A 23,868-nucleotide genomic window follows, 5' to 3' on the forward strand; every position below is an offset into this window, starting at 1 on the left:
ATCAGTGCAGGCCCATCAGTGCCACCTGCCAATGCCCATCAGTGCCACAATGCCACCCGCCAGTGCTGCCTATTAGTGATGCCTGTCAATGCCCATCAGTGCCACCTACGAGTGCCTCCTCATCAGTACCCATCAGTGCAGCCTCATTAACACACAACAGTGAAGGAGGAACATCACTTTACAAAATTTTATAACAAAGAAAAAAAATGTTTCCCCCCCCCCCCTTTCAAAATTTTCAGTTGCTTTTGATTTAAACAAAAAATAAAAAACCCAGAGGTGATTAAATACCACCAAAAGAAAGCTCTAATAAAAATTTCATATGAGTAAAATGTTGCATAACTGCGCAACTGTCAAAGTGCGACAGCGCTGAAAGCTGAAAATTGGCCTGGGCAGGAAAGGGGAAAAAGTGTCCGGTAGGCAAGTGGTTAAGTTGACTGTTGAAGTTGGGCTGTGGGCTTGTTTTAACCCCTTGACTAGACATACCTTGATAAGAAAGGGGTTAAGGGCTACTCCACTCAGAATTACAGAAATCAAACACCATCACAAGGTAACATTTTGATTTCAGGTTTTTATTTTTTTCTTTGCTGCCTTAAGTTAAAACGTCTGAGTGGTCGAGAAGAGGAAAAAAAAAAAAACTAAGATGTCCCAGATCTCTCTTCAAAATGAAAGACGGCTCCTCTCTCCCTCCCCGAGGTCCTCACTTGAAGATCTTGCCCTGGTTAAAGGCTTTGCCTACATGTTTGAAATCTCCTTCCCAGCAGAAATACTCTTTCACCAGGGTCTTGCACTCTTCACTGTCTGTATCCAGCTTCCTCCAGGTATAGGACTCGTAATCAATTTGCCAATCCTCAGACAGCTAAAAGTGGAGGAGAGTTTTACTGTTAAACAGATTTGGGAACAAAACACAATACCTTTGCTGCTAAATCTACAGCAAGGGTGGTATGATCTTGAGCATTATAAAATATGCTTGCTCTGCAATATCAATAAAGTGCAGCGCAACAAACAAATCAAACCTAAAAACATAAAAAAGGTCAGTTATTGCAAAAAATATTTTTAACAAAAGTCCAAAATGTGAACATCCAACTGAATCTCCGTGACACACGCACCTCCACATGCGACTAAGGTGTGTTCACGTCTTCCTTACACAATCAGTGCACCTCCACCACACCAGGTAAAAAACCTGCTCACCTCCAATGTGTCATATTAAGCTCATCTCATTCAAAATAAAGCAGCCCATCTGATCCCGAAATTCACTTCTTATCCAGGTTATATCCTCCTTCTCCTCAGCTTATGCTCAGAGATTGATGGATGTGTATACCATGTAATAAAAAGGCCAGAACATAGTGCTCTCCATTTAAGACTTATATCATCTCCACTGTTAAAAATCACACTTACATAATCCACATGCAACTCCAATAATCCAATTGCTCACCACTTTGCACAAAACTCATGACAAAGATCGGCTCCTCCTCCCTGGACGCATTGCACCTACATGCGGGCTTCTTCAGTAGGCCTACATGTGGATTATGTGTGATTTTAACAGTGGGGATGAAATAAAGTCTTAAAAAACGGAGAGCACTATGTTCTGGCCTTTTATTACATGGTATACAAATCCATCTATCAAGCTGAGGAGAAGGATATTACCTGGATAAGAAGTGGATTTCGGGATCAGAAGGGCTGCTTTATTTTGAATGAGATTGGCTTAATATGACATATTGGAGTTGAGCGTATTGGAGTGGTGGAGGTGCACGTGTCACGTAGATTGAATTGGATGCTCATATTTTGGACTTTGATTATAAATATTTTTTGCAATAATTGACCTTGAACGTTTTTAGGTTTGAATTGTTTATGTTGCGCTTCACTTGTTACTATTTTAGGTTAGGGTGAGGTTAAAATAACTAACAAGTGTTTAGCTTGCAATACAGCATTGGTTTTATTCATATATTTACTTAAATTATTCACTGTGATTTGTATTGGGAGAGAGATCACACAAATTTGGGAGCATTTTTGCTCTGCAATATATGCTCAGTAAGATTTTGAAACATTTTAGACATATGCAAAGTTATACAATATGTTAACTTACTGTGAAGGCCAAATCATGTCCTCTGAACACCCATATGCCAGAGATTGAACTGTCATTGTTGGTTCCAAACAGGATGACACTTGCAAAGCCAGTTTTACGTAGCTTGTCCAGGCGCTGGAACATACCTGTTGGATGAAGAAGACTGCTTAGTACAAAGCAGAACCAGTGCAACAATAAAACTTCTCTGTTTTACACTGAGTGGATAAAGGATCACAAGAAGGAGAAAACCAAAAAAAAAAACAAAAAACACAAAACTAAACAAACACCTCATAATGTGCAGTGCCATCAGCCATGCAGGCTATTGGCAGCTTTAGGTTCAGGCCACTTCTATGAATTTTACAAAAAGGATAGGTTCACCTTTTATAACATGTTACACCCATATTCAGGGTGTAACATGTTACAGATGCACTGGCCTCCGCTACCCCACTACGAATGGTCTTAAGTGATTGAGCATTAACTTCCCAAGATTGGTGACCACAGTCATGCTACAATGCAATGTATCATTGCAAAAGGCTACCAAAAAACACCAATGATACCACTTTCTACACAATTCTATCCCCAGCTGCACCCTCCTTCTGGAATTCAAAACCAGGCAGTAGCAGCTAACGCCCTCCATTTTACACTACATAAAAAAAATACATAGTCTGTCCCTTCATTCAGCCTTGGTCCCACTCCCATCCTGGGAATAGCTTAAAGACCTGTTCACACCTACTGCTTCACTTCTGCACCTACTCTGCAAGCTCAGGCACATACAGGCTTGCTACTTGCCCAATCCAAAGCAATAGAGCACTGAACTCCAGAGTGTGACTGCTCAGCGCATGGAACCTAAATTCTCACACCTACCTGCAAAATCTTAACTAAAAAGCTCAAGTAGTTTTAGAAGTCAAAACATCTGCACAGTTTTCATATATCCGGTCTTCAAGAATTGGCAGGTTTGTGTCAAACCATATCCAAACCCAAAAAAAAAAAAAAATTGTAATATACTGCAGCCTGCCAATCCTTAGATGTGGTGACTACATTTTCCAACCGCCTTTATTTTCAGCTGGTGATCATCCTGTCTTCGTTATCTCTGGAGGATCTACATAGTCACCCCAGGACAGCAGCAGTATCGGCCTTGTCTTATGTGCAAATAAACAAATTAAAAAGTCCAATTCCAGCTAACACTTTTTAAGCAACAGGTGTCTTTCCTGTTAAGTCCTAACTTTTATTTCAGGTACTTATATAGCACCGTCAATTTATGCAGCGCTTTACATATTATATTGTACATTCACATCAGTCCCTAACCCTCAAGGGGCGTAACTATGAATTGCTGACCATTGTTGGTAACTGTCAGATTCAAATTGTTTGGTACAATCCCACAAGCTCAGCCTAACGAGTAGGGAGCATGAGAGGCACCCCTAAAATGGGAGCCAGGAATGAAAAGGTATCACACAACCGCACACTGGTAAAAACATAAAAGGAAAAAATAAAAATACAAAAATGAAAATATTCACTTCACACCCAGAAGAGTGTCTGTTGCCTAACAGAAGAACTCTGCAGAACTGCCTAACCTTGAGCACAGAATATTCTAGAACAGAAAACAGTCTCACTGCTAAGAACATTCACCTGATTAAGGGCCAACATGGTAAGGCAATGGAAGAAACTCAAGTTGCTGTGAATCAGCTACAGAAGGATAACCTATCTGCAAGTGAGCAGGTCCCAGGTAGGACTCTGGACATACTTCATCCCCAACAAGCTGTTCCTTAACAGAAACCAGGCTACTTGTTCTGTCACAGTAAAGGCTCCTTACACCTTTCTGAAGACACCAAGACCTAGGTAATAGGCAATGAATTCCAACCCAGGAAGCCAACTCAAGGCAGGCACACGGACACTAGGAGAACCATCTAATCATGGAAGCCAGACTGAAGCCCAGGGTAAAGTGGGGAGTAATCAGCCCCCAATGTGTGGAAGTACACCTCATCATAGAAGGCTTCTCAAAGGTGTTAGACAATCTCTGGCTAGGAGCCCTATAGACCAAGTGGGAGTCAGGATCTGAAGGACCGCAAGTACCCACTGCCGAAGTAGATAAAGTGTGGGATTCCTGAGACTTCCCTGCAGACCTGCTGCATTGAGGCATCCTTGTCATGCTGTCAAAAGCAAGGAGAAAGACAGCGTCCTTCAAAGTGTTGGCAATTCAGACACTTCTTGGGTTCAGTATAAGGGTCCCAAACACACATCCAGAGTGCTCTACACATCTGTATGGAGACGAGTTTCATGCCAGCCACAAGTTTAGACACTTGTAATATGCCATCAAAACTGAAGCACAAGGCTCAAGACATTATAAAACCAGGGACCTACCTCAGTGGTAAAGGGAGCCTTTTATGGAAATCTACCCATTCCACTTGACAAGCTAAAGTCACTGCTAATATAGGACACAGCAAGGCCAGTCAAATCTTAATTGGGATCTAGGAATGGACTAATTGCCTGTCGGTGGAATCACAAAAGGGAGCACCTCCTCAACTAATGCAGTAAAAATCCTGTTAAACACATCAGGTTTAAACCAATGCAGAGATATAAGCCATTCATCCCAGAGCCCCCTGCCGCAGTTATAAAAGGGTACTCAGTGTCAATGGTTTCTGTGACACCCACCAGCATTCGCACTGGAACCGCTGTCAGTGACAACCAGCGTCCAGAGCTTAGCCAAGGAGCTGAAAACTACCAGGCTTGTTAAATTGAAAGTTGTAATGTCATGATTTACGTATTACTGCCCAAAGGGAAAAAAAAAAAAAAAAAGACACTTGGGTTGGGCCCTGGACCCATCAGGGCATGGCCAGTCCCCATAGAGCAGGGGTGTCCAAAACTATGGCCCTCCACATGTTGAGGAACTACAAGTCCCATGAGACCTTGCAAGACTGACATCCACAGACAAGACATGCAGAGGCATGATGGGACTTGTAGTACTTCAACAGCTGGAGGGCTATAGTTTGGACACGCCTGCCATAGAGGAATGCCTCTACTAGCAGATGTAACGGAAAGGTCAGGGTCCCAGCCTGAACCAAGGCGGCGGCAAAGAAAAAAAAAAAAGTTGAATGGAAACTATGAGATCTAAAGATTCTAAATCATAGGTGCAAGTATTCCTGAAAAGGATAAAATAAAAAGGACTGACCTGGAACAAGCATGATGGAAAAACAACAAACACACCACACACACGATCTCCCATCCTGGACACTTGTTTTTAGTCTCAGATACTATGTAGTGAAGGCAGGATCAGAACCCCCAATCTTCAAGTCCCAACTCTTATTTATAGTCTGCAAAGTGTTGACCTTTTATTGAAACTGCACTGAAAAGATTGACTGAAGCCTAGGTGGACTTTTCTCCCAACATACTGTGAAACAGAGGAAGTTGGGAAACTGGAACCAAGCAAAGGGGAAGCATAGCCTAGCAAAGGACCCATCCTTTAAAAAGCAAGTCAGCAATGTCGTCTTTCCTTACCCTTTCCTCTAAGACAGACACCGAAATGTTCTCACATTCTTACAATGGGCCAACTGGCCATTAGGCATCAGTGGGACACAGAATCAAACAGGCACGTTTCAACACTACAGAAGCGATGGCACTTTGAGCACTTGGAACTGCCAGGATATTTGGCAAATATAAAGCAATGTTGCATTTTAATTATCCATTCAAACTGATGTAAATCCAAGGGCTGAATTATTCAGTCTTTATCTCACTCAGAAAGATTCCTTGTAGCAGTTTCTTTCCATACCATTTCAAAAGGCTATGAGTTGCAAGATCACACACAACTAGACTTAAATGTAGTACAAAATGAATCCCTATGGGAGCACAAGACCTAGTTCTACAATATTCACAGCAAAACTAAATTCAGGCATTTTTGCACGTGTTACTAAAATCTCCAAGATATTAGGAGTTACCTTAAAGTAGAGTTTTTTTTTATCTTAATCAACATTGACTATTTTTAATCCTTATGCTGCTAGCATTAGTTGAATAGATAGGAAAGTATTATGTTTATTTCTTTTAAAGATTTTTACTATACAATTCCTTAGTTACTTCCTGGTTTCCATGCCTAGGCATATGAGGTCATACATCCCAGGAGCCCTCATGAGGGGAGGGGTCTCAGCTCAGCCAATGCCTGAGCTATGTGCAGACAGATTCCAAGAAGTAAATGCTACTAACAGGTTCAGGCCTAGACAAAATGATGTCATACATCCCAAAAGTCTTCAAGAGGGGTTTTCTTAGCTAAGCAATCTCCCCTGGCTGCAAACTGAGCTAAGGTCAGATTGATTCTAGGAAGTAAATGCTACTGGAATAATTGGCCCTCACTCAAGATGGCCATAAATGCTAGGAGGATGTTTTTCAAAATGAGCATAAGAAACAAATTAAGGGATGGATGCATGGATGGGGGAGTTTGCATAGAAAATTAAAAACAAATTCAATAGAGTTTTTAGTTTGTGCTGCTCAGATGCACTGCAGTTCGGCTTTAAGGCCACCTTCAACTTTGAAGTCTATTTCTAAATAGCCAAGGACACAAAGCAGATTTGCAAACTATAACCCTTCACTGCAGCCACTTAATGTAGCCCCAATGCACCTCTCCAAGAATCTGCAGGTAGCTGCACAATATCAAATGGAATTCATGTTACCCCATGAAAGATTACCCAAATTGGTCAACAGGATGATAGCTTATAACCAAAAAAGTGTGTGTGTGCGTCTCTATCCACAAAAAAAAAAAAAAAAAAAAGTTTATACTGCTTATCAATCTGGGGAGGAAGTGAGACCATTTTCCTCTCTAGCAGAGCTATGGGCACCAAAGAATCTTCCGCATCTGACACTTCATAATGCTTACGATTCATCAGCATGGGTAGCCTGGCAAGCAGCTATTAACCTTTTGTGGGTGGCTCTAGCTCTGTAAAAACAGCAAAAAGGACAGAAGTCACTGCCCACCAGGTAAGCAAACTAAAAAGAAAAGTCTAGAGAATGATGTTGGATAACAAAGATAACTTTGCTCACCTACCTATAGGAATGTCTGAGCCACTATACAAGTCTATTTGTACACTTGACACGGTCAAACTTACTACAAATGTTGCATATGATAGAGGAGCCTGCTTCTCTAAAAAAAGGTCATTATGAATGGCAGTACATCACACCATTTAACTGATTCTTTCTGCCACACTTAAATGACAAGAACAACCCAACCCAACACCTCCCCCAAATTTAAAAAAAAAAAAAACCACAGCACCAACAGAATACTTTGGGCAGCCATTCACCTGTAATGAGGTTGCAACTCATAAAGGTCTGTGAAAGTTCATTTGGGAAACGGTACTCTGAATACCAGATGGACCATCCCTCTTTGTCAAAGTGCTCCCAGAAGTAGGGAAGAGCCACAGAAAGTGTATCTTCATTTGAATACTTTCGTTTAAACTCATCCATAATGAAGGAGCTGTAAAGCAAGAAATCCTGTTACATAAGTAGATAACTACTCAATGAGAGGAGAAAAAAAAAAGTTCTCAATATACATGTTACACAAAATGTTCAGGAACATACCTCTTAGGGAGATGAGCATAAGGGTCCTTTGATTTTGGCTCTGCTGCAAGAGCCTTCTCAGATTCATCCAGGTCCTCTTCTGGAGCAGCGGCTGGGGCAGGAGCAGGCTTCTTTTCCTCCTTATCTTTCTTCTGCTCCTTTGCTGGTTTCTCCTTCTTGGGGGTCTCCTTCTTTGGTTGCAACTCTGCAAATTTTTTGGCTGGATGTGGAGAAAGTGGAACTCATTAAACAGATACAGAAATTTTGCAAGCAAAATGCTCTGAGGCACTAAATTACTATAAACTTACAAACATTGGCAAATTTTTATTTATTTTTTTTTAATTCTCAAACTTCTCTTAGGGAGTATCTTGTCGTGGCAATAAGTACACTGCTCAAAAAAATTTAAGGAACACTTTTTAATCAGAGTATATCAATTAAACTCCTGGGATACTGATCTGGTCAGTTAAGTAGCAGAGGGGGTTGTTAATCAGTTTCAGCTGCTTTGGTGTTAATAAAATTAACAGGTGCACTAGATGGGCAACAATGAGATGACCCCCAAAACAGGAATGGTTTTACAAGTGGAGGCCACTGACATTTTTTCCCTACTCATCTTTTCTGACTGTTTTTCACTAGTTTTGCATATTGCTAGGGTCAGGTTCACTACTGGTAGCATGAGGAGATACCTGGACCCTACAGAGGTTGCACAGGCAGACCAAATCCTCCAGGATGGCACATCAATACATGCCACTGCCAGAAGGTTTGCTATGTAACCCAGCACAGTCTCAAGAGCATGGAGGAGATTCCAGGAGACAGGCAATTACTCTAGGAGAGCTGGGGCCATATAAAGGTCCTTAACCCATCAGCAGGAACGGTATCTGCTCCTTTGTGCAAGGAGGAACAGGATGAGTACTGCCAGAGCCTTACAAAATGACCTCCAAGCAGGCCACTGGTGTGAATATCTCTGACAAAACAATCAGAAAGACTTCATGAGGGTGGCCTGAGGGCCCGATGTCCTCTATTGGGCCCTGTGCTCACTGCCGGGCACTATAGAGGTCGATTGGCATTTGCCATTGAACACCAGAATTGGCAGGCCCACCACTAGCACCCTCTTCTTTTCACAGATGAGAGCAGGTTCACCCTGAGCACATGTGACAAACATTAGAGGGTCTGGAGAACTTTATGCTACCTGTAACATCGTTCAACATGACCGTTTTGTTGGTGTATCAGTGATGGCCTGGGGAGGCATATCCATGGGATGTACAGACCTCTACAGGCTAGACAAATGGCACCCGGACTGCCGTTAGGTATCACAATGAAATCCTTGGACCCATTGTCCTACGCTTGTGCAGTGGATCCTGGATTCGTCCTGGTGCATGACAATGCCCGGCCTCATGTGGGGAGAGTATGCAGGCAGTTCCTGGAGGATGAAGGAATTGATACCACTGAACAGCCCCCACGCTTGCCTGACCTAAATCTAATAGAACACCTCTGGTATATCATGTTTCGATCTGAAGCCGCCAGGTTGCACCTCGGACTGTCCAGGAGCTCAGTGATGCCTTACATGGGGGCCATACAAAACTATTGTAAAATTTTAAAGTTGCTGCAAGGAAATTGCAGCAAAACTAGCCTGCTGCATCATTTTTTCGCTTTGATTTTCAGGGTGTCTTTGACTTCAGTCCTCTATAGGTTGATCATTTTTATTTCCATTACATGATGGGGCACCCTTACGTTCTTAAACACATTACCCAATCCATATCAGTATAGATATTCAGCATGATGATATTTTTCCCTATTGAGATCTGATGTGTTTTCAAAGTGTTCCTTTAATTTTTTTGAGCAGTGTATTTAAGTGCAAGGCAGCAATACCTGTTATGAGTAGCTCAACTATCTGGACCCAATTCTTTTGAGAAAACTAACTTTTCACTCTGCCTCTGCCAAAGCACCCCTTAGCCCACATTTATATGCTTAGCTGAAATGCAACCAAGGTAGAGTGCCAAGTTTAGGCCACATATAGAAAGTCAGACACCCTAAAGCTGTATACATGCTATTAGACATCAATAACCATGTAGTCTGAAAGTAAAAAAAACAAAAAACAAAAACACGCACCAAGAATAGGCCAGTGCACCAAACAATGAGAAATACGATCAGATCTTTAACGGGACTTGGGGGGGCGCTTTTTTAAACTTTAGATGCTGCAAACTTCTGATATTGCCCTGCAGCAGTCACCCTTACTTTACTAGCAAGTCACTGACCTGAAAGAACAGAGGTCTGGTGCCCTGGTCACACTGGCTACATACTTGCTCTGAGCAAAAACACACACACACACACACACACACACACACACACACACACACACACAGCTAATGGACCAAACATTGCTAAAGTCACAAGGACAATTACCATCAAACTGAGCCATCTTATCGCAGAGTTTCACCTCTCCCAACACAGCACGGAACTGTGGCTGGTTCACACATGTCACAAACCATCTTGTGACATTACCGTAAGGCTGACGGAAGGAAGGCTCCAGGACCTGAGGACAGAATTTAGTATACATTAGTTACAGCTATTATATCCAAGCAGCTATACATTTTGTAAAATATGAAATATCAGGAACCGTTCTGAAATGAGAAGCAAAGACCAGAGTATGGTGGTGATACTCGGTGTGAAAAGTACTTTTAAATTATTCAGTCTCAGCAACAAATACATACCTGTTTATACAGCCAAAGCAGGGAGCATGTTACAGTGATGTCGGCCAGGGAGACTCTCTCCCCCACTAGGAATGTTCTTGTCTGCAGATGGGAATCCAGAGTAGCCAGAACATGCTTCACCTCCTCCTTGGCTTGTTCTGTTGCCTTTTTAAAACAATGAAAGCAGGAATGTTACTTAAACCAGTCAAATATGTCACCTGTTCTCAAAGTTCATACCAGCAGGCAATTTTACTCATCTCCCAAACTTCCATGTATAATGGCTTTAATATAAACTATGTTTTAGCAAATAAAAGGTCATATTTTCATTACATTGGGTCCCCTTGAGATTACCAAATTATGCACTGTCCCAGTGACAAGTGCCATCCAACAGAAGGGGGTGGAGCAATTCATTCTCCCGGATTGGTACAAAAAAAAAAAAACCCTCCACTGAGGCTCTAATCCTTCTTTACATCATTACAAACATTTTTCCAGATCTGCTTAAGGAAGACAAGTGGGGAAAAATAATAAATACCACCTGAACAGGATCGGCAGAAATCCCATAGTCCTGCCATTCAGAAAACAAAAAATAAAATAAAATAAAATTAGAAATGCCTACCTGTTTGTTGAACTGCATGATCCCCAGAGTTGGGAAAACCCAGGCACTGGCCGGAGGGACAATGTGACTGTCTGCGAAGCTGACCCATTGGATAATCTGAGCCTGATCTAATCGGGAAGTTCCACGGAGTTCATCATTACCAACTGTTGACAGAAAAAAAAAAAAAAAGTTACGTTAACATCTTGCCTTCTCGTAATATACACCATTAAAAATGTGCGCAGATTGATAACCATTTTGGCAAATATCTGTATCAAGTCACAACTGTGGCACGCTACCATGAAAAGAAAACAGTGCGGGGGGGGGGGGGGAGAAGAGGAGAACAAACAATGCACCCCCACTCTGTGGGAGACATTGCAGATAGAAAAGTACTGCTCAGCTCAGAGCACTTCTTGATCACAGCTGTCAAAATGCCATTCCTGTGCTGATGTGGCTGGTCTAATAGATTCCGGATATTCAATTAAAAAAATATTACCTGTCACCTGCCAATGCAATCACAACGGAGGCTTGTTACACATGGGTATCATAACGCATTCTGAAGTGCAAGCAATAATTCTAGGTCCCTCATTTACAGTTTACTGAGAGCATGAGCTTTAAGCCATCAGTTAAAACAGGTACGGCTTTCATTTTGATACAACGCGATTTCAAAGCCACATCAGTGCGATTTGCACTGCTGATTCCATTGCGGCTTGCAACTTTAATAATAATAATAATAATAATAAAAAAACCCTCTATGTAAGTCATGATGAAAAAATCAGCAAAAAATACTGCAGAAACCTTTCAGAATTACTGCAACATAAGTTGCAGCGATTTGAGCAGTTCCAATGCCGGTAATGGGGTGCGACTTGTCATGCGATTTGGAACTGTCAGATCGCACAAGTTGCACCGGAGTGAACAGGGGCTAAAAGGCATTTTAAGACTTAGGTAACAATATTTTGATGTTTCAAGCACACTGCCACATTTGTGTACAAATATAAATAAATAAAATTGTGGGACTAAATTGTGTGCCCCAAAACATTTTTTTAATGTACCATTTACTGAAAATATAAAATTGATAAACAGTTGCACAGATATCCTGCAACATTAAAAACTGCAAATATAAATCTTTTTATTCTACAGTGCATCTAGTCCAGACTCTCCCAACCTTTTCAATATTAGTACTGCTTGGACCTTGAAGGGGACATACCTCGAAAGCTTGTCTTCAAAATTGTATGTTAGTGCAAATAAAAAAAGTATCACGACAGTACTCAATTGTTTGTCGCAAATGTACAATCACCTCAACCTTTTCAATATAATTTCAACATTTTAGTGTGATGGTCAGTGGAAAGAATGCCTCTTACAGATAGCTAAAAAGAGAACTGGTGTCAGGAGGAACTTATCTGAGAGGAAAAAAACAAATAATTAAAAAAAAACTAAATTTTGAAGGAACCCTAGTTGAGGAAACTACTCTAGTCTAACCAAATCCTAAACTATAATAGGTTTACCTTCTGGAAAAAATAATAAATGACATTTACTGAAAAAGAAAAAAAAAAAAAAAAAAAAAAAAAAAAAATCAGTGGATCAGGAATGCAATGCCAGACTCCTGTACCTTCAGGCTTGGTTCACATCTGTGCAGGTGGTGCCGCTGCAGAACCGCATGAAAATCCATGCAGCCGCATCACCCGCGCAGAGGAATGCGGACCCGCGGGTGGGTGCCATTAGTTCTAATGGCACGCCACACAAACATGAAATCGCAACCGTACTGGGAACCGAGGTTCCTGTGTGGGCTGCGTTTTCAGAGGAAGTGCAGGGACTTCTTCCCTGCGTGTCACAGGGCACAGGAGTCCATTCAAATGAATGGGCTCTCTTGCCCGCACAAAACACGGCCCGCATACATGTGAACCAGGGGTCACACAGTATGACCGTTTACAATTTGCAGGGCTTGTGAACAAACTAAGACCACTCATCAGCGACCACACAGTTCATTCAGAACTACAAGCAGTCAACTGCAATGGCTGAAGGTAGTTGTGGTTCATGCATTCACAGAAAACTAATGGAATGATGTGGCCATGTGGGCACTGCTTTTGAATTGTGACAGCAGGTAAAAAGAAGAATTAGGTGAAATGGCTGCCGGCGATGGAACATTGTTCATATTCCACTCTAAATACGCAATCCAATTCCAAAACATGATTGATTATATCCCTCAAGGAGTCAGGGATGCCCCCTAGAAACGCAGCCAGGGAAGGCAGTAAAAATAGGGAGTCTGAGCTGTAGTTTTACCCCCCACCAGGTAATGACAGGCAGCAAGTCCCCTCTAAGCTAATAGTCAAATGTCTCCAAGAAGGAATACAACATAGATTGCTTTTCAGAAGGACAGCAGTGACCGCTACAAGTGTGAGTTCAAGTGATTTTACTGTGATCGATTATAGTGCTGCGTTGCCATTTCATCTACTGCTGAAGTCTCTCCTTCATTCCATTTCTGCCGATGCCCAGTCTTCAAGCCCCCTCACCTGCAGCTGGTCACTGACACAACCCTTGAAAGAGACTTCAGGAAGGGTCACAATCCTGCAGGCAATGTAATTGTTGGGAGCTACACTTAATCTGCCAAATGATTTCGTATGACCCACCGCTCGGCATACATATCCTAGCAGTATAGAGATAACTGATAGTTTGCATCTTTTTTTTTTTTTTTTTAAAGGAGCTTACAATCTATGAGATTTACTGTTCCAAGGATCAGGCCCTCCTTTCCCTCTTGTTTTGAACTGTATTGTCTCCCATTATATTGTAAAGCACTGAGCAAACTGTTGGCGCTATATAAATCCTGTATAATAATAATAAAGCAAGGAGAATGGGTTCATGTTAAATTCATCCCATGATCCCACCTGCTGGTAAGGATAGTTTACTTTAACCCACTTCACCTCTCATTTGCCACATGTTAAAATTAGCATTTTTGGAAAAAAAAAAAAAAAAAAAAAAAACCACACTAGAACTTAATGCATAAACAAAATGTACCCCCCCATTTTATGCAAAATAAGATGCAATGCAATGTCAAGTAAATGGATACCAACTAGATCAAGCCTCAAAACTGTGCACCTGCGAAATAGCAAAAAATTACAGTACCAGATTTATCATTAGGCAGAACTTTAAGTGCTCCTACAACTCAAGAGTTAGTAAATGAGAGCCCTTTGAAATGTGTGGGCATGGGGTGAGGGGATGCTGTTGCAGTTTGAATGGTACCTGGCAGCTCTGCATCCAGCTGGCAATCATTTTGAACTAGAACAGCAACAAACTGACCTTCAAGTTGGGGCCTCAAGAGTAGGTAACCACTGCTTTGCAACTTTGATATGCATTTCCCAACAGAATACCTCAAACCATCTAGACCAGTGGGGCCCTGAACTACAGGCTGCACTTCTCCCAGTAAAACCAATCCTGCCCAATCCTATCCAAAGCAGAACAAAATGCATTACATCACTTTTTGTATTGCTCCCATTCTTACCAAGATCAATAGGCCAGCCTCCAATAATTTCCTTAAGTCATACTATATTTCTTAGCAGCAGCCATAACCACTTTAAATAGCCTTTAATGGGCTTAGGGTTTTATTTTATTACAAGGATGAAAATAAAAGTAGGCAACTAACCTAATAAATCATAAGCAATGGAGAACAGATCCGCCAGAGACTACTAGTATTATAAAATGCACTGACTGGAAAAAAAAACAAAACAAAACGATTTCATACCATAGTGAGCAATGGCACTGCTCTCAAACAGACAGAAGCCATCATTTCCCTCAAAAGCTGGAACCTAAGAAAAAGAACACAGGACCATTACATGTCAAGAAACTGTACTTTAGGTGAAAACATCAGCCAGGAAAATATATGTAATAAAATCAATAATATGTGTACTTTCTATTGCAAAGAAAAATGTTAGTTTTTAGTGTATGGAATGGTTAAAAAAAAAAAAAAAAAATCGGTTTCCTACCTGATCATATTTAAAATATTTTCCTTCCACTTTCTGTATACACAATAGGAAGAGGGGAAATCTCTTTAAAAAAAAAAAAATGGAGTGAACTCCCCTCTCAGTTGTCACAGAACAAGTGACACAAAACAAGGAGCTCCACGAATGGATTTCTGTTCAATTCTTGTTCTGAGTTTTTAATTTTGCGGACAATGGTCACCAGAACAAAAATGACAACCTCCCCTATGCAGGGACACAAACATTAACTGATTGGGGGTCCAAATCCTTTACCACTACAAAAAACTTGGCTTTAGATACACTTTTACAAAATATTACAGAGTTCTCCGTTTTGCCTAAACTCCCACTTAAAGTGAAACCGTAAACAGCAGGCAGCCATGCACTGAGCACAATTGGATATCCTGTTTAAGTTCCCCGGACACCGTTAAGAGCACCGCTGGAACTATAAAATATCTGTACTCAGGAGGTATGGAGGCTGTTTTTGCAGAATGCATCTGAAAATAATTAAATGGCTTGTGTGCTGATCATATGACATTATAAAAAAAATAAATAAATAAATCACGAGTTAGATTAGGATTGCATTCCCACATGGGAGTTTTGAATCGTGGGCCAAATTGCCACGATTTCAAACCGCTCTGCTAAAATGACAAATCCTGGCACCTAAAAACGAGGTGCGATTCTGCCACGAATGTTGCACAATAAATTGTGCTGCAACTGCGGCGATGCATGTCACACAATGCGGTTTGCAGCTCGACAACCGTGGCAGAACCGCACTGTGTTTTCAGGTGTCATTAAAATGAATGGCAGCCAAACACACAGTCCTGTGATTTGTCATTTTAGCAGAGCATTGAAACTGCGAGCAGAATCGTGGCAATTAAAAATGCCCTAGTGTGAATGGGGCCTAAGGGTTCTGGCTTCAATCTGACTTTCCTGAGCTGCATGCTTGCTCTGGGTCACTAGCTCAGGTGTACTGCAGTAGGACATCAAAGTAACTAAACATTTAACAAAGTGACCAGCAATAACAACCAATACCGCTCACTACAAACTTCCTTTAGGTTGTCTAACCCCTCCCCCTATAAAGGCTGGCATTAGTCTATACTTCAGATGAATCAGCTATCCAGCCATCAAACATTAACACATCCGTCATCATCACTCACCTTCCCCAGAGGAAATTTCTTTAGGAATTCTGGTGTTTTGTTTGTCACACCAAATTGGAATTCGGGGGCAGAGGATGCAACAGTTATAGGAAACCTGGAGTACTGAGCAGCGATGAGGGGCTTGTATGCCCTCCAGTTGTCAGGGTACGTGTACAGAGTCTGCAACGGAAGAGAGAAAGGAAAAAAAAAAAAACTCATTAATCAAACAGCGACTCCAGCCTTACACAATCAAGAACTGCCAGCAAAAGTCTGCTTGGATTACCTACGGCTGATCTGTACATCTGCAAAACATTGGCCCATTTCACCATGATGGATGCAGCCACCTCCAGGACATGTGAATGGATACAAAACAGAACCATCTGCTGAGCCACACAATGTCCTGCGGAAACCCCAACCATCAGGATGATTCTGACAACTGCCAAGTAGATGCCATGAATGCAGGTGGGAAGATCAGATTTCATGCCTGTAAACAGCAGACCTTAGAGTAAGCCTTTTACAAGAGAAAAGTGTGAATGCAATGCTCTGATCCTCTGCTGCAAATGCTACTTGCCTGGCTGTTACGCTGGCCAAGAGGCCTCATTTCAGGTCAATGGCATGTACTGAAACAGGGGATGAGCATGACAGCCAGGCAACTACCATTTGCAGACCAAGTTGTCCACAGAATCCTCCTCGTTTTCTCTCAGCAAAGGTTTTCAAATCGGTTTCAGAAAGTTGATATGAATACTCCCAGCTGCATTTTTAAGATACTTTGGTAAGCTGCTTCACAAGAGTTGTCCAGTTCCGTTTCTATACAGAAGCATGCATTTCATATATACAGTAACCAATTACTTGTGACACCATAGACAGGACACACCTAGCTATAGATGCTACAATCATACATCGGCTCCTAGGTTCATCACTTGACACACGTCATTAGAACCGGCTTCTTACTCCAGACTCTGAACAATGCCACATCCATCAAATATTTAGATCCTCCTGGAGCCTTTGACATTTTTTTTTACTAGGCCTTTAATGGAAAATAGTTTTTTTTTCCCCCATGTCTAAGAACACAAAACCAGGCAGCAGTTTTTATTCAGGTCAATAAATTAAATTTGGTAATCCTGACATAGACACGTGTTTTGCCTTATTTCATATAGCCATGTCAGGATTACCAAATTTAATTTATTCACCTGAATAAAAATGGCTGCCTGGTTTTGTGTTCTTAGAGATGAGGGGAAAAAAAAACCTATTTTCCATTAAAGGCCTAGTTAAAAAATGTCAAAGGCTGCTTCTTCTGAGCCCTGTTGGGGGCTAGTACCTAGGCAGTGTAGTTTGTGTGGTTTCTGGTTAGAAGCATTGTAGTGGTTTTGTGTCCTTAGAGATGGGAGAAAAACAAAAAAAAAAAAAAAAACAAAAACACTTATTTTCCATTAAAGGCCTAGTAAAAAAATGTCCAAGGTTCCATTTTAAGTCAATAGAGATGCAAGAAAAATGCGCAGAGGGTGCTTGACTGGTATGTCATCTTCACCTGGTCTTTATTCCTAAATAAAAGGCGGAATTTCCCATCACTTTAAGGAGCCAGCATCCTAACGATCAGTGAACAGCTGTTTATGAAGGAGATAGCACCCGCTGGCATCCTTAAAGTGGAATTTTAGTCAAAAAATGAAGTCCTGCTAGATCACATCATGCTGGTCCCTTTTGCCTAAACTACCTAGACTGTTTAAAGTGGTTGTAAAAGTTCAAGGTTTTTTACCTTCCTGCATTCTATGCAGGGGCATCCCTAGGGTTGGTGTCACCCGGTGCGGTAACACTTGGTGACACCCCCTCCGACGATCCTAGCAGAATGGATCAGATCTGCGGATTGAGCATAATAGATCGGACTCTGATCCATTATGCTTAATCCGCAGATCCGATCCATCCTGCGGGGATCGTCGGCTTGCTTTACAACTTACCTTTTCGTGGAGTGGGTCCGGTGTAAACCCGTTTAGGTTGTATGCCAACGATCCATTCTCCCCAATCCGCAGATCCAATCCATCCTGCGGGGATCGTCGGCATGCAACCTATACGGGGTGACAGCAGACCCAGTCCACGAAAAGATAAGTTGTAAAGCAAGCAGACAATCCCCGCCGGATGGATCGGATCTGTGGATTAGGGAGCATAATGGATCGGACTCCGATCTATTATGCTCCCCAATCCGCAGATCCGATCCATCCTCCGGGGATTGTCGGCTTGCTTTACAACTTACTTTTCATGGAGCGGTCCAGTGTCACCCCGTGCGGCGCGCACCCCACGCACCTGCCTAGGGACGCCCCTGATTCTATGCATGAAGGAAAAAAAAAGGTCTGTGTGCAGCAGTGCTCCCAGCCCCCTCAATACTTACCTGAACTCCATCGCGATCCATCAATGTGCTTGACAGCCTCGGCTGTCCCGGGTCTCTGCCTCCTCATTGGCAAAGACAGCAAGCGGGAGCCATTGGAGAACACGGAGCAGCAGCTTGGAAACATGCCTGCTCGGGTGCCCCCATAGCAAGCAGACAGGTAGAAGCCAGGAGTGCCAGCAGGGAACCTGAGAAAAGGAGGATCTGTGCTGCACTGTGCAAAACCACTGCACAAAGCAGGTAAGTATAGACATGTTTGTTATTGCTCCACCCCCAAAAAAAAAAAAAAACCTTTAGCATTGCTTTAAAATCCAGGCATGCAATGTCTCACCCTGCTCTGCACATTTTAAGGCACCATGCCAAAAATGTAGAACCCGATCTGCTGACAGCCTAAAGATTTACTGCTGCTCAGGGCTCTGGGCTTCAGTAAAATGGCAACCTCCAGCAAGAACACACAGAACAATGCTGGAGGCAATTTACCGCACACACTACTTTTGGTAGCATAATTAATGTGGAATGTATGTTCTATACCAAAACACATTTTTATCAAGTTGTTATGGGTAAAGTTCAACTTTAACAACCAGCTATTCACTGCATATGCCTTGTGCTACAGTATATGCATTGCATTCAATTTTAACACAAGACATTTAAAACAAACTACGAGTTTTTCTTCTTAACCACTTCAAGTCCGGACACTTTCACCCCCTTCCAGTCCAGGCCAATTTTTAGCTTTTGACACTATCACACTTTGAATGACAATTGCACGGTCATGCAACGCTGTATCCATATGAATTTTTTAGCATTTTTTTTGAGACAGATAAAACTTTATTTTGGTGGTATTTATTCACCACTGGGATTTTTATTTTTTTTGCTATATAAATAAAAATGTCCAAAAAATTTTTTAAAAAAGTGTTTCTTATAAAATTTTGCAAATAATCTTTCTTTGCTGGCTAAAATATATTCCGTTATCTTTCAAAAAAAAAAAAAAATATATATATATATATCCCAAGTTAGTTTATAGCTAAAAATTATAATTTTTGAAATTTTTATATATATATATATTTTTTTTTTTACATACTGTCACCCTAGCAGTACATGGTCACCAAAGTGACACTGTACTACTTTTGGGGGATGATTTTTTTTTTTTTTTTAAACACTGATTGCTTGTATACCCATAAAGGCTGTAAAAGCAATCATTTCTCCTTTTTCTGGCTGCATTCTTGCAGCCATTGAGAAATACTGTGTGAACTGTGATTGGTCACAGCTTGTCACATGGTACAAGGCTGTTGTGAATAGCCTTGTACCATGTGATCTCTGTGATCATTCACAGATTTCAGACGTAGTAAGCAATGATGTCAGAAGTGACATCTTGCTTACTACTCTTCAGCTGATCACTGATTGGCCAATCAGTGATCGCATGATCGGGACCTCACACAGAGGTCCCGTACGGCGAACGGTGTTCCACTGTGTCCAGAGGACAGCGGGCACCAGATCGCAGTGCTGCACGCTCCCAGGGAGCGCGCACAAGCACAGAGCAGGGAGGCAGTTTATAAACGGCCACCCACCCCTGCACTGCTTCCATCTGGCCATTTATATACATGGACCGGACGGGAAGTGGTTAAACGTATAGCACATTTTAAAGTGTAAAACCAGCCCTACAGGGGTGCATGGCATTACCAATAGACTGAGCTCTAGTACAGAGCACATGGTAACTGCCACACAATGATCAGTGTAGAGGAGATCACAGAACATTTCTACTTGTATGAGATAGGAGACAGGACCCCTAGTACAGGAGTCCTCTGATGTGGCCCTTGACCTCAAACCAGGGAAGTGCATGCCCAGGGTCAACAACTCATTGATCGCAATCTGGGATTGATAACCCGCCATCCTAGAGCATTAGAGTGCATTTAGCCAGCAGTGGAGGAAGCAGGCGGCCGTGGAGAGAGCAAGAGCCGCATAAGGCAATGGTTCTTCTGTATCATCGGCTCTTTCGCCTAGGATCTTTCCAGCAGCCTGGAGAGAGGTATTAAACAACACACACTGAGCTTTTGCAATGGGCATATTAGCACCTATAAAAGGGTAACAACTATTCAGCTGCTTTTACACGGATCCGCAGTACAGTGCACCTTTCCGAAAGTGCCCCAAAACTGCTGAATGCAGGCGTTTCAAAAAGAGCACCAGACCTGCAAGATTTAATAGAAGTGTATGGCAAAGCACATATAACCCACAGGAAGGCCGCAGGTGTACCAGTATGAAAGCAGTCTTCTGGGGGGGGGGGGGGGGGGCCTGGGACAGTAAAACCCCATAGGTGAGATGTCTTTTTACCACACCCAACCAATGATGTAGTGTCAGGGGTTGCAATGGCAGCTGCACTCCATGCTCCAGGTGCAGCCTCCCTATCACATTCTGTTTTAGTGCCGGTTCACATATACGCAGATTGGATGCGGTTCAGATTGGATGCGGTTCAAACTGCATCCAATCTACATGAAATGTAAAAGAACATTGCACTCTTTTTTAATCTGCATTGCCAGTGCATCGGACATATGTGAGCAGGCAGCTTAGGAAGCAATTTCTGAGCAGCGGCTTCAGGTGCAGATTACAGGCTATCGACTTCTATGGGAACCATTCTAAACCGTACATGTGTGAACAGGCCAAAATCCTGACCTGATGTACAGCTGTCCATGTCAGATGTACAAGAACCTGCTGAACAACTACTGCGTCAATTAGCTGTGAAACCTGAGCTTCAAGCCGCACCGCACATGTGTGAATCAGCTCTGACACTTGGACAGGAGGGGGTGGCATATACAGGAACTGATCCATTCCATATTTCTGCTGCAACCACTGAAAGCCAGCTACTCCTCCTCTCTCCTGCCAGCATTCAGGGGCTGCAGTAGGGAAAAAGTTCCTTATGATATTCACGAGAAAAAAAAAAAAAAAAAAAAAAAAGTGAAATTCGGAACTATTTCATTGTGACACACGACCAGTTACTAAGTCACTTAAACGACCCTCGCTCTTCCAAAGGTTGAGCACCCCTACCCTAGTACACAGAGTACATGTCACAGAATGGTCTATGGAGATCATAGGGACCTGTCTATAGGTATGTGCTCAGTACAGGAGGCAGAGCCCCAGTACACTGGCGTAAATCGACAGTCAGTCTATGGAGATCACAGGACACTTCCCAGAGGTGAGACCGGTACAGAGCCCACAGTCCATGTCATACAAAGGTCTATGGAGATCACAGGACACTCCTCAGAGGTGGGACTGGTACAGAGCCCACAGTCCGTGTCATTCAATGGTCAGTCTATGAAGATCACAGGACACTCCTCAGGAGGTGGCACCGGTACAGAGCCCCCAGTCCATGTCATGCAATGGTCAGTCTATGCAGATTACAGGACGCTCCTCAGATGTGGGACCGGTACAGAGCCCCCAGTCTATGGAGATCACATGGTGCTCCTCAGAGGTGGGACCAGTACAGAGCTGAGTACAGAGCCCCCAGTCCATATCATACAATGGTCAGTCTATGGAGATCGCAGGACGCTCCTCAGAGGTGGGACCAGTACAGAGCCCCCAGTCCATATCGTACAATGGTCAGTCTATGGAGATCACAGGACACTCCTCTGAGGTGTGATCAGTAGAGCCCACAGTCCATATCATACAATGGTCAGTCTATGGAGATCACAGGACACTATTCAGAGGTAGGACCAGTACAGAGCCAAGTACATGCCATACAATGGTCAGTCTATGGAGACCACAGGACATTCCTCAGAGGTGGGACCAGTACAGAGCCCCCAGTCCATATCGTACAATGGTCAGTCTATGGAGATCACAGGACACTCCTCAGAGGTGGGACCGGTACAGAGCCCCCAGTCCATATCATACAATGGTCAGTCTATGGAGATCACAGGGCATTCCTGAGAGGTAGGACCAGTACAGAGCCAAGTACATGCCATACAATGGTCAGTCTATGGCGATCACAGGACATTCCTCAGAGGTGGGACCGGTACAGAGCCCCCAGTCCATATCATACAATGGTCTATGGAGATCACAGGACTCCTCAGAGGTGGGACCAGTACAGAGCCCCCAGTCCATATCGTACAATGGTCAGTCTATGGAGATCACAGGAGCCCTCTCAGGGCATTGTATGCCTGAGGAATAAGCAGAGCACACGGTCCATGCCATAACGCGGAGGAGCCGCCTGGGGGCCCCATGTCCGGTAAGCACACACCGGTCCGGTTCTCCACTCACACACAGGGGAGCCGGGCTCTCAGTTCCGGGGGGGGTGCCGGTATTCCCGGAGCGGCTCCTCTCTGCCATCCACAGCACACACAATAACCCCCCGCCATGTACAGGGAACACACAGGAGCCCGGCCCTCCATCTCCACACCCCAGCCATGGCTCCATGTGTCCGATGCTGTCAGATTTCCCCGGACCCGACACTACTCACCCCGCCGGCCATCTTCATGCGAGGAGAAAGGGAGGAGCCGTACAGCGAGCGTGCCGACGTTGTCAGGGAGCCGTAAAGGAAAAGTGTCGTGCTATGAAGAGCTCCTTTCATAGGCGCCGCCTAGCGGCAGCACGCTGCTCTGCGTGTGAGATGTCACTGACAGGCGAGGAGGGGGGAGGGAGGGATGTGTTCGCAGACTGTAGAGGTGTTCGGGGTATACCCGGCTCCAGTCCTGGGATAGGGAACTATAAACTTCACTTTACGGCTGAGCCGTGCTGATTGTGACATGTTCCTAGCTGACACCTGTGATTACGGTGCAAACAGTGTGCAGGACCAGGCAGCCCATACAGTCTTCTTTTTGTATTCATTCAACCAGCACTGTGACAGCCGGCAGCCTTCCCCGCCCTCAGAATACACCGATCAGTGTTGGTTACTGACTACTGACAGGCTGATTGTCCACAAGTCCATCCATGGATCGATGTCTGTACAACCAGCCTGCCCATACATGGATCCAACATCCAGCCAATCCCTGCTGATAAAATCTCCCTCCATGTATGGCTGGCTTTAGTTCACGTGTTAGGCTGCATTCACACTACCTTTGTTGCGTTAGGCGTTTGGGAAGCGTTTTTAATGCTTCTCATAGGCCTATGAAAATTCTTCACATGGCAGCACACAGTGCTGTTCACACTGAAGCTTTAGCGTTGAAGCAAAACTGACGCCTCGTGTCCAGTCAGGAGGAATTGAAGCCTCCTATTCAAGTCTATGGTGCCGCTTCGCAAATGCCTGGTTGGCGTTTGCGGCGCGGTTGCAGAGCGTTAATACCATTTAAACTTCATTATAGGAGTTTGTGGTGTGGTTTTAATGCTTGGTAAACGCCTATCAACCGCCTCAAAACCGCTTTACCACTTCAATGGAAATGCTGCAGATAAGCATGTAGTGCGTTTTTCCTGCATTTTTGCAGCGTTTTTTGTGTTTTGCATTTTATATCTGTCTAGCAACAATAAAAAAACCCTGCATATCACATAAAAAACGCTGGTGCAAAAACACAAAACGCAATTCAGAAA

General features: G+C 43.2%; 1 protein-coding gene across 1 annotated transcript; it reads right to left on the reverse strand.

Annotated features, from left to right (window-relative positions):
* Positions 1 to 553: 553 nt before the first annotated feature.
* On the reverse strand, positions 554 to 22,949 carry EEF1G (eukaryotic translation elongation factor 1 gamma). The gene is made up of 10 exons (XM_089652874.1): positions 22,805 to 22,949; positions 16,005 to 16,163; positions 14,613 to 14,676; positions 10,901 to 11,043; positions 10,306 to 10,449; positions 9,998 to 10,127; positions 7,619 to 7,817; positions 7,342 to 7,514; positions 2,084 to 2,208; positions 554 to 856 (listed from the first exon to the last, which is right to left on the reverse strand). The coding sequence occupies exons 1-10, from the start codon at positions 22,913 to 22,915 to the stop codon at positions 698 to 700; spliced, it is 1,407 nt and encodes a 468-aa protein (XP_089509000.1). The 5' UTR covers positions 22,916 to 22,949; the 3' UTR covers positions 554 to 697.
* Positions 22,950 to 23,868: the final 919 nt, after the last annotated feature.

This window comes from Staurois parvus, unplaced genomic scaffold, assembly GCF_062004578.1.
Source record: "Staurois parvus isolate SC_StPar_1 unplaced genomic scaffold, SC_StPar_1.0 ptg000694l, whole genome shotgun sequence".
In the NCBI taxonomy this organism is placed as follows: domain Eukaryota; kingdom Metazoa; phylum Chordata; class Amphibia; order Anura; family Ranidae; genus Staurois; species Staurois parvus.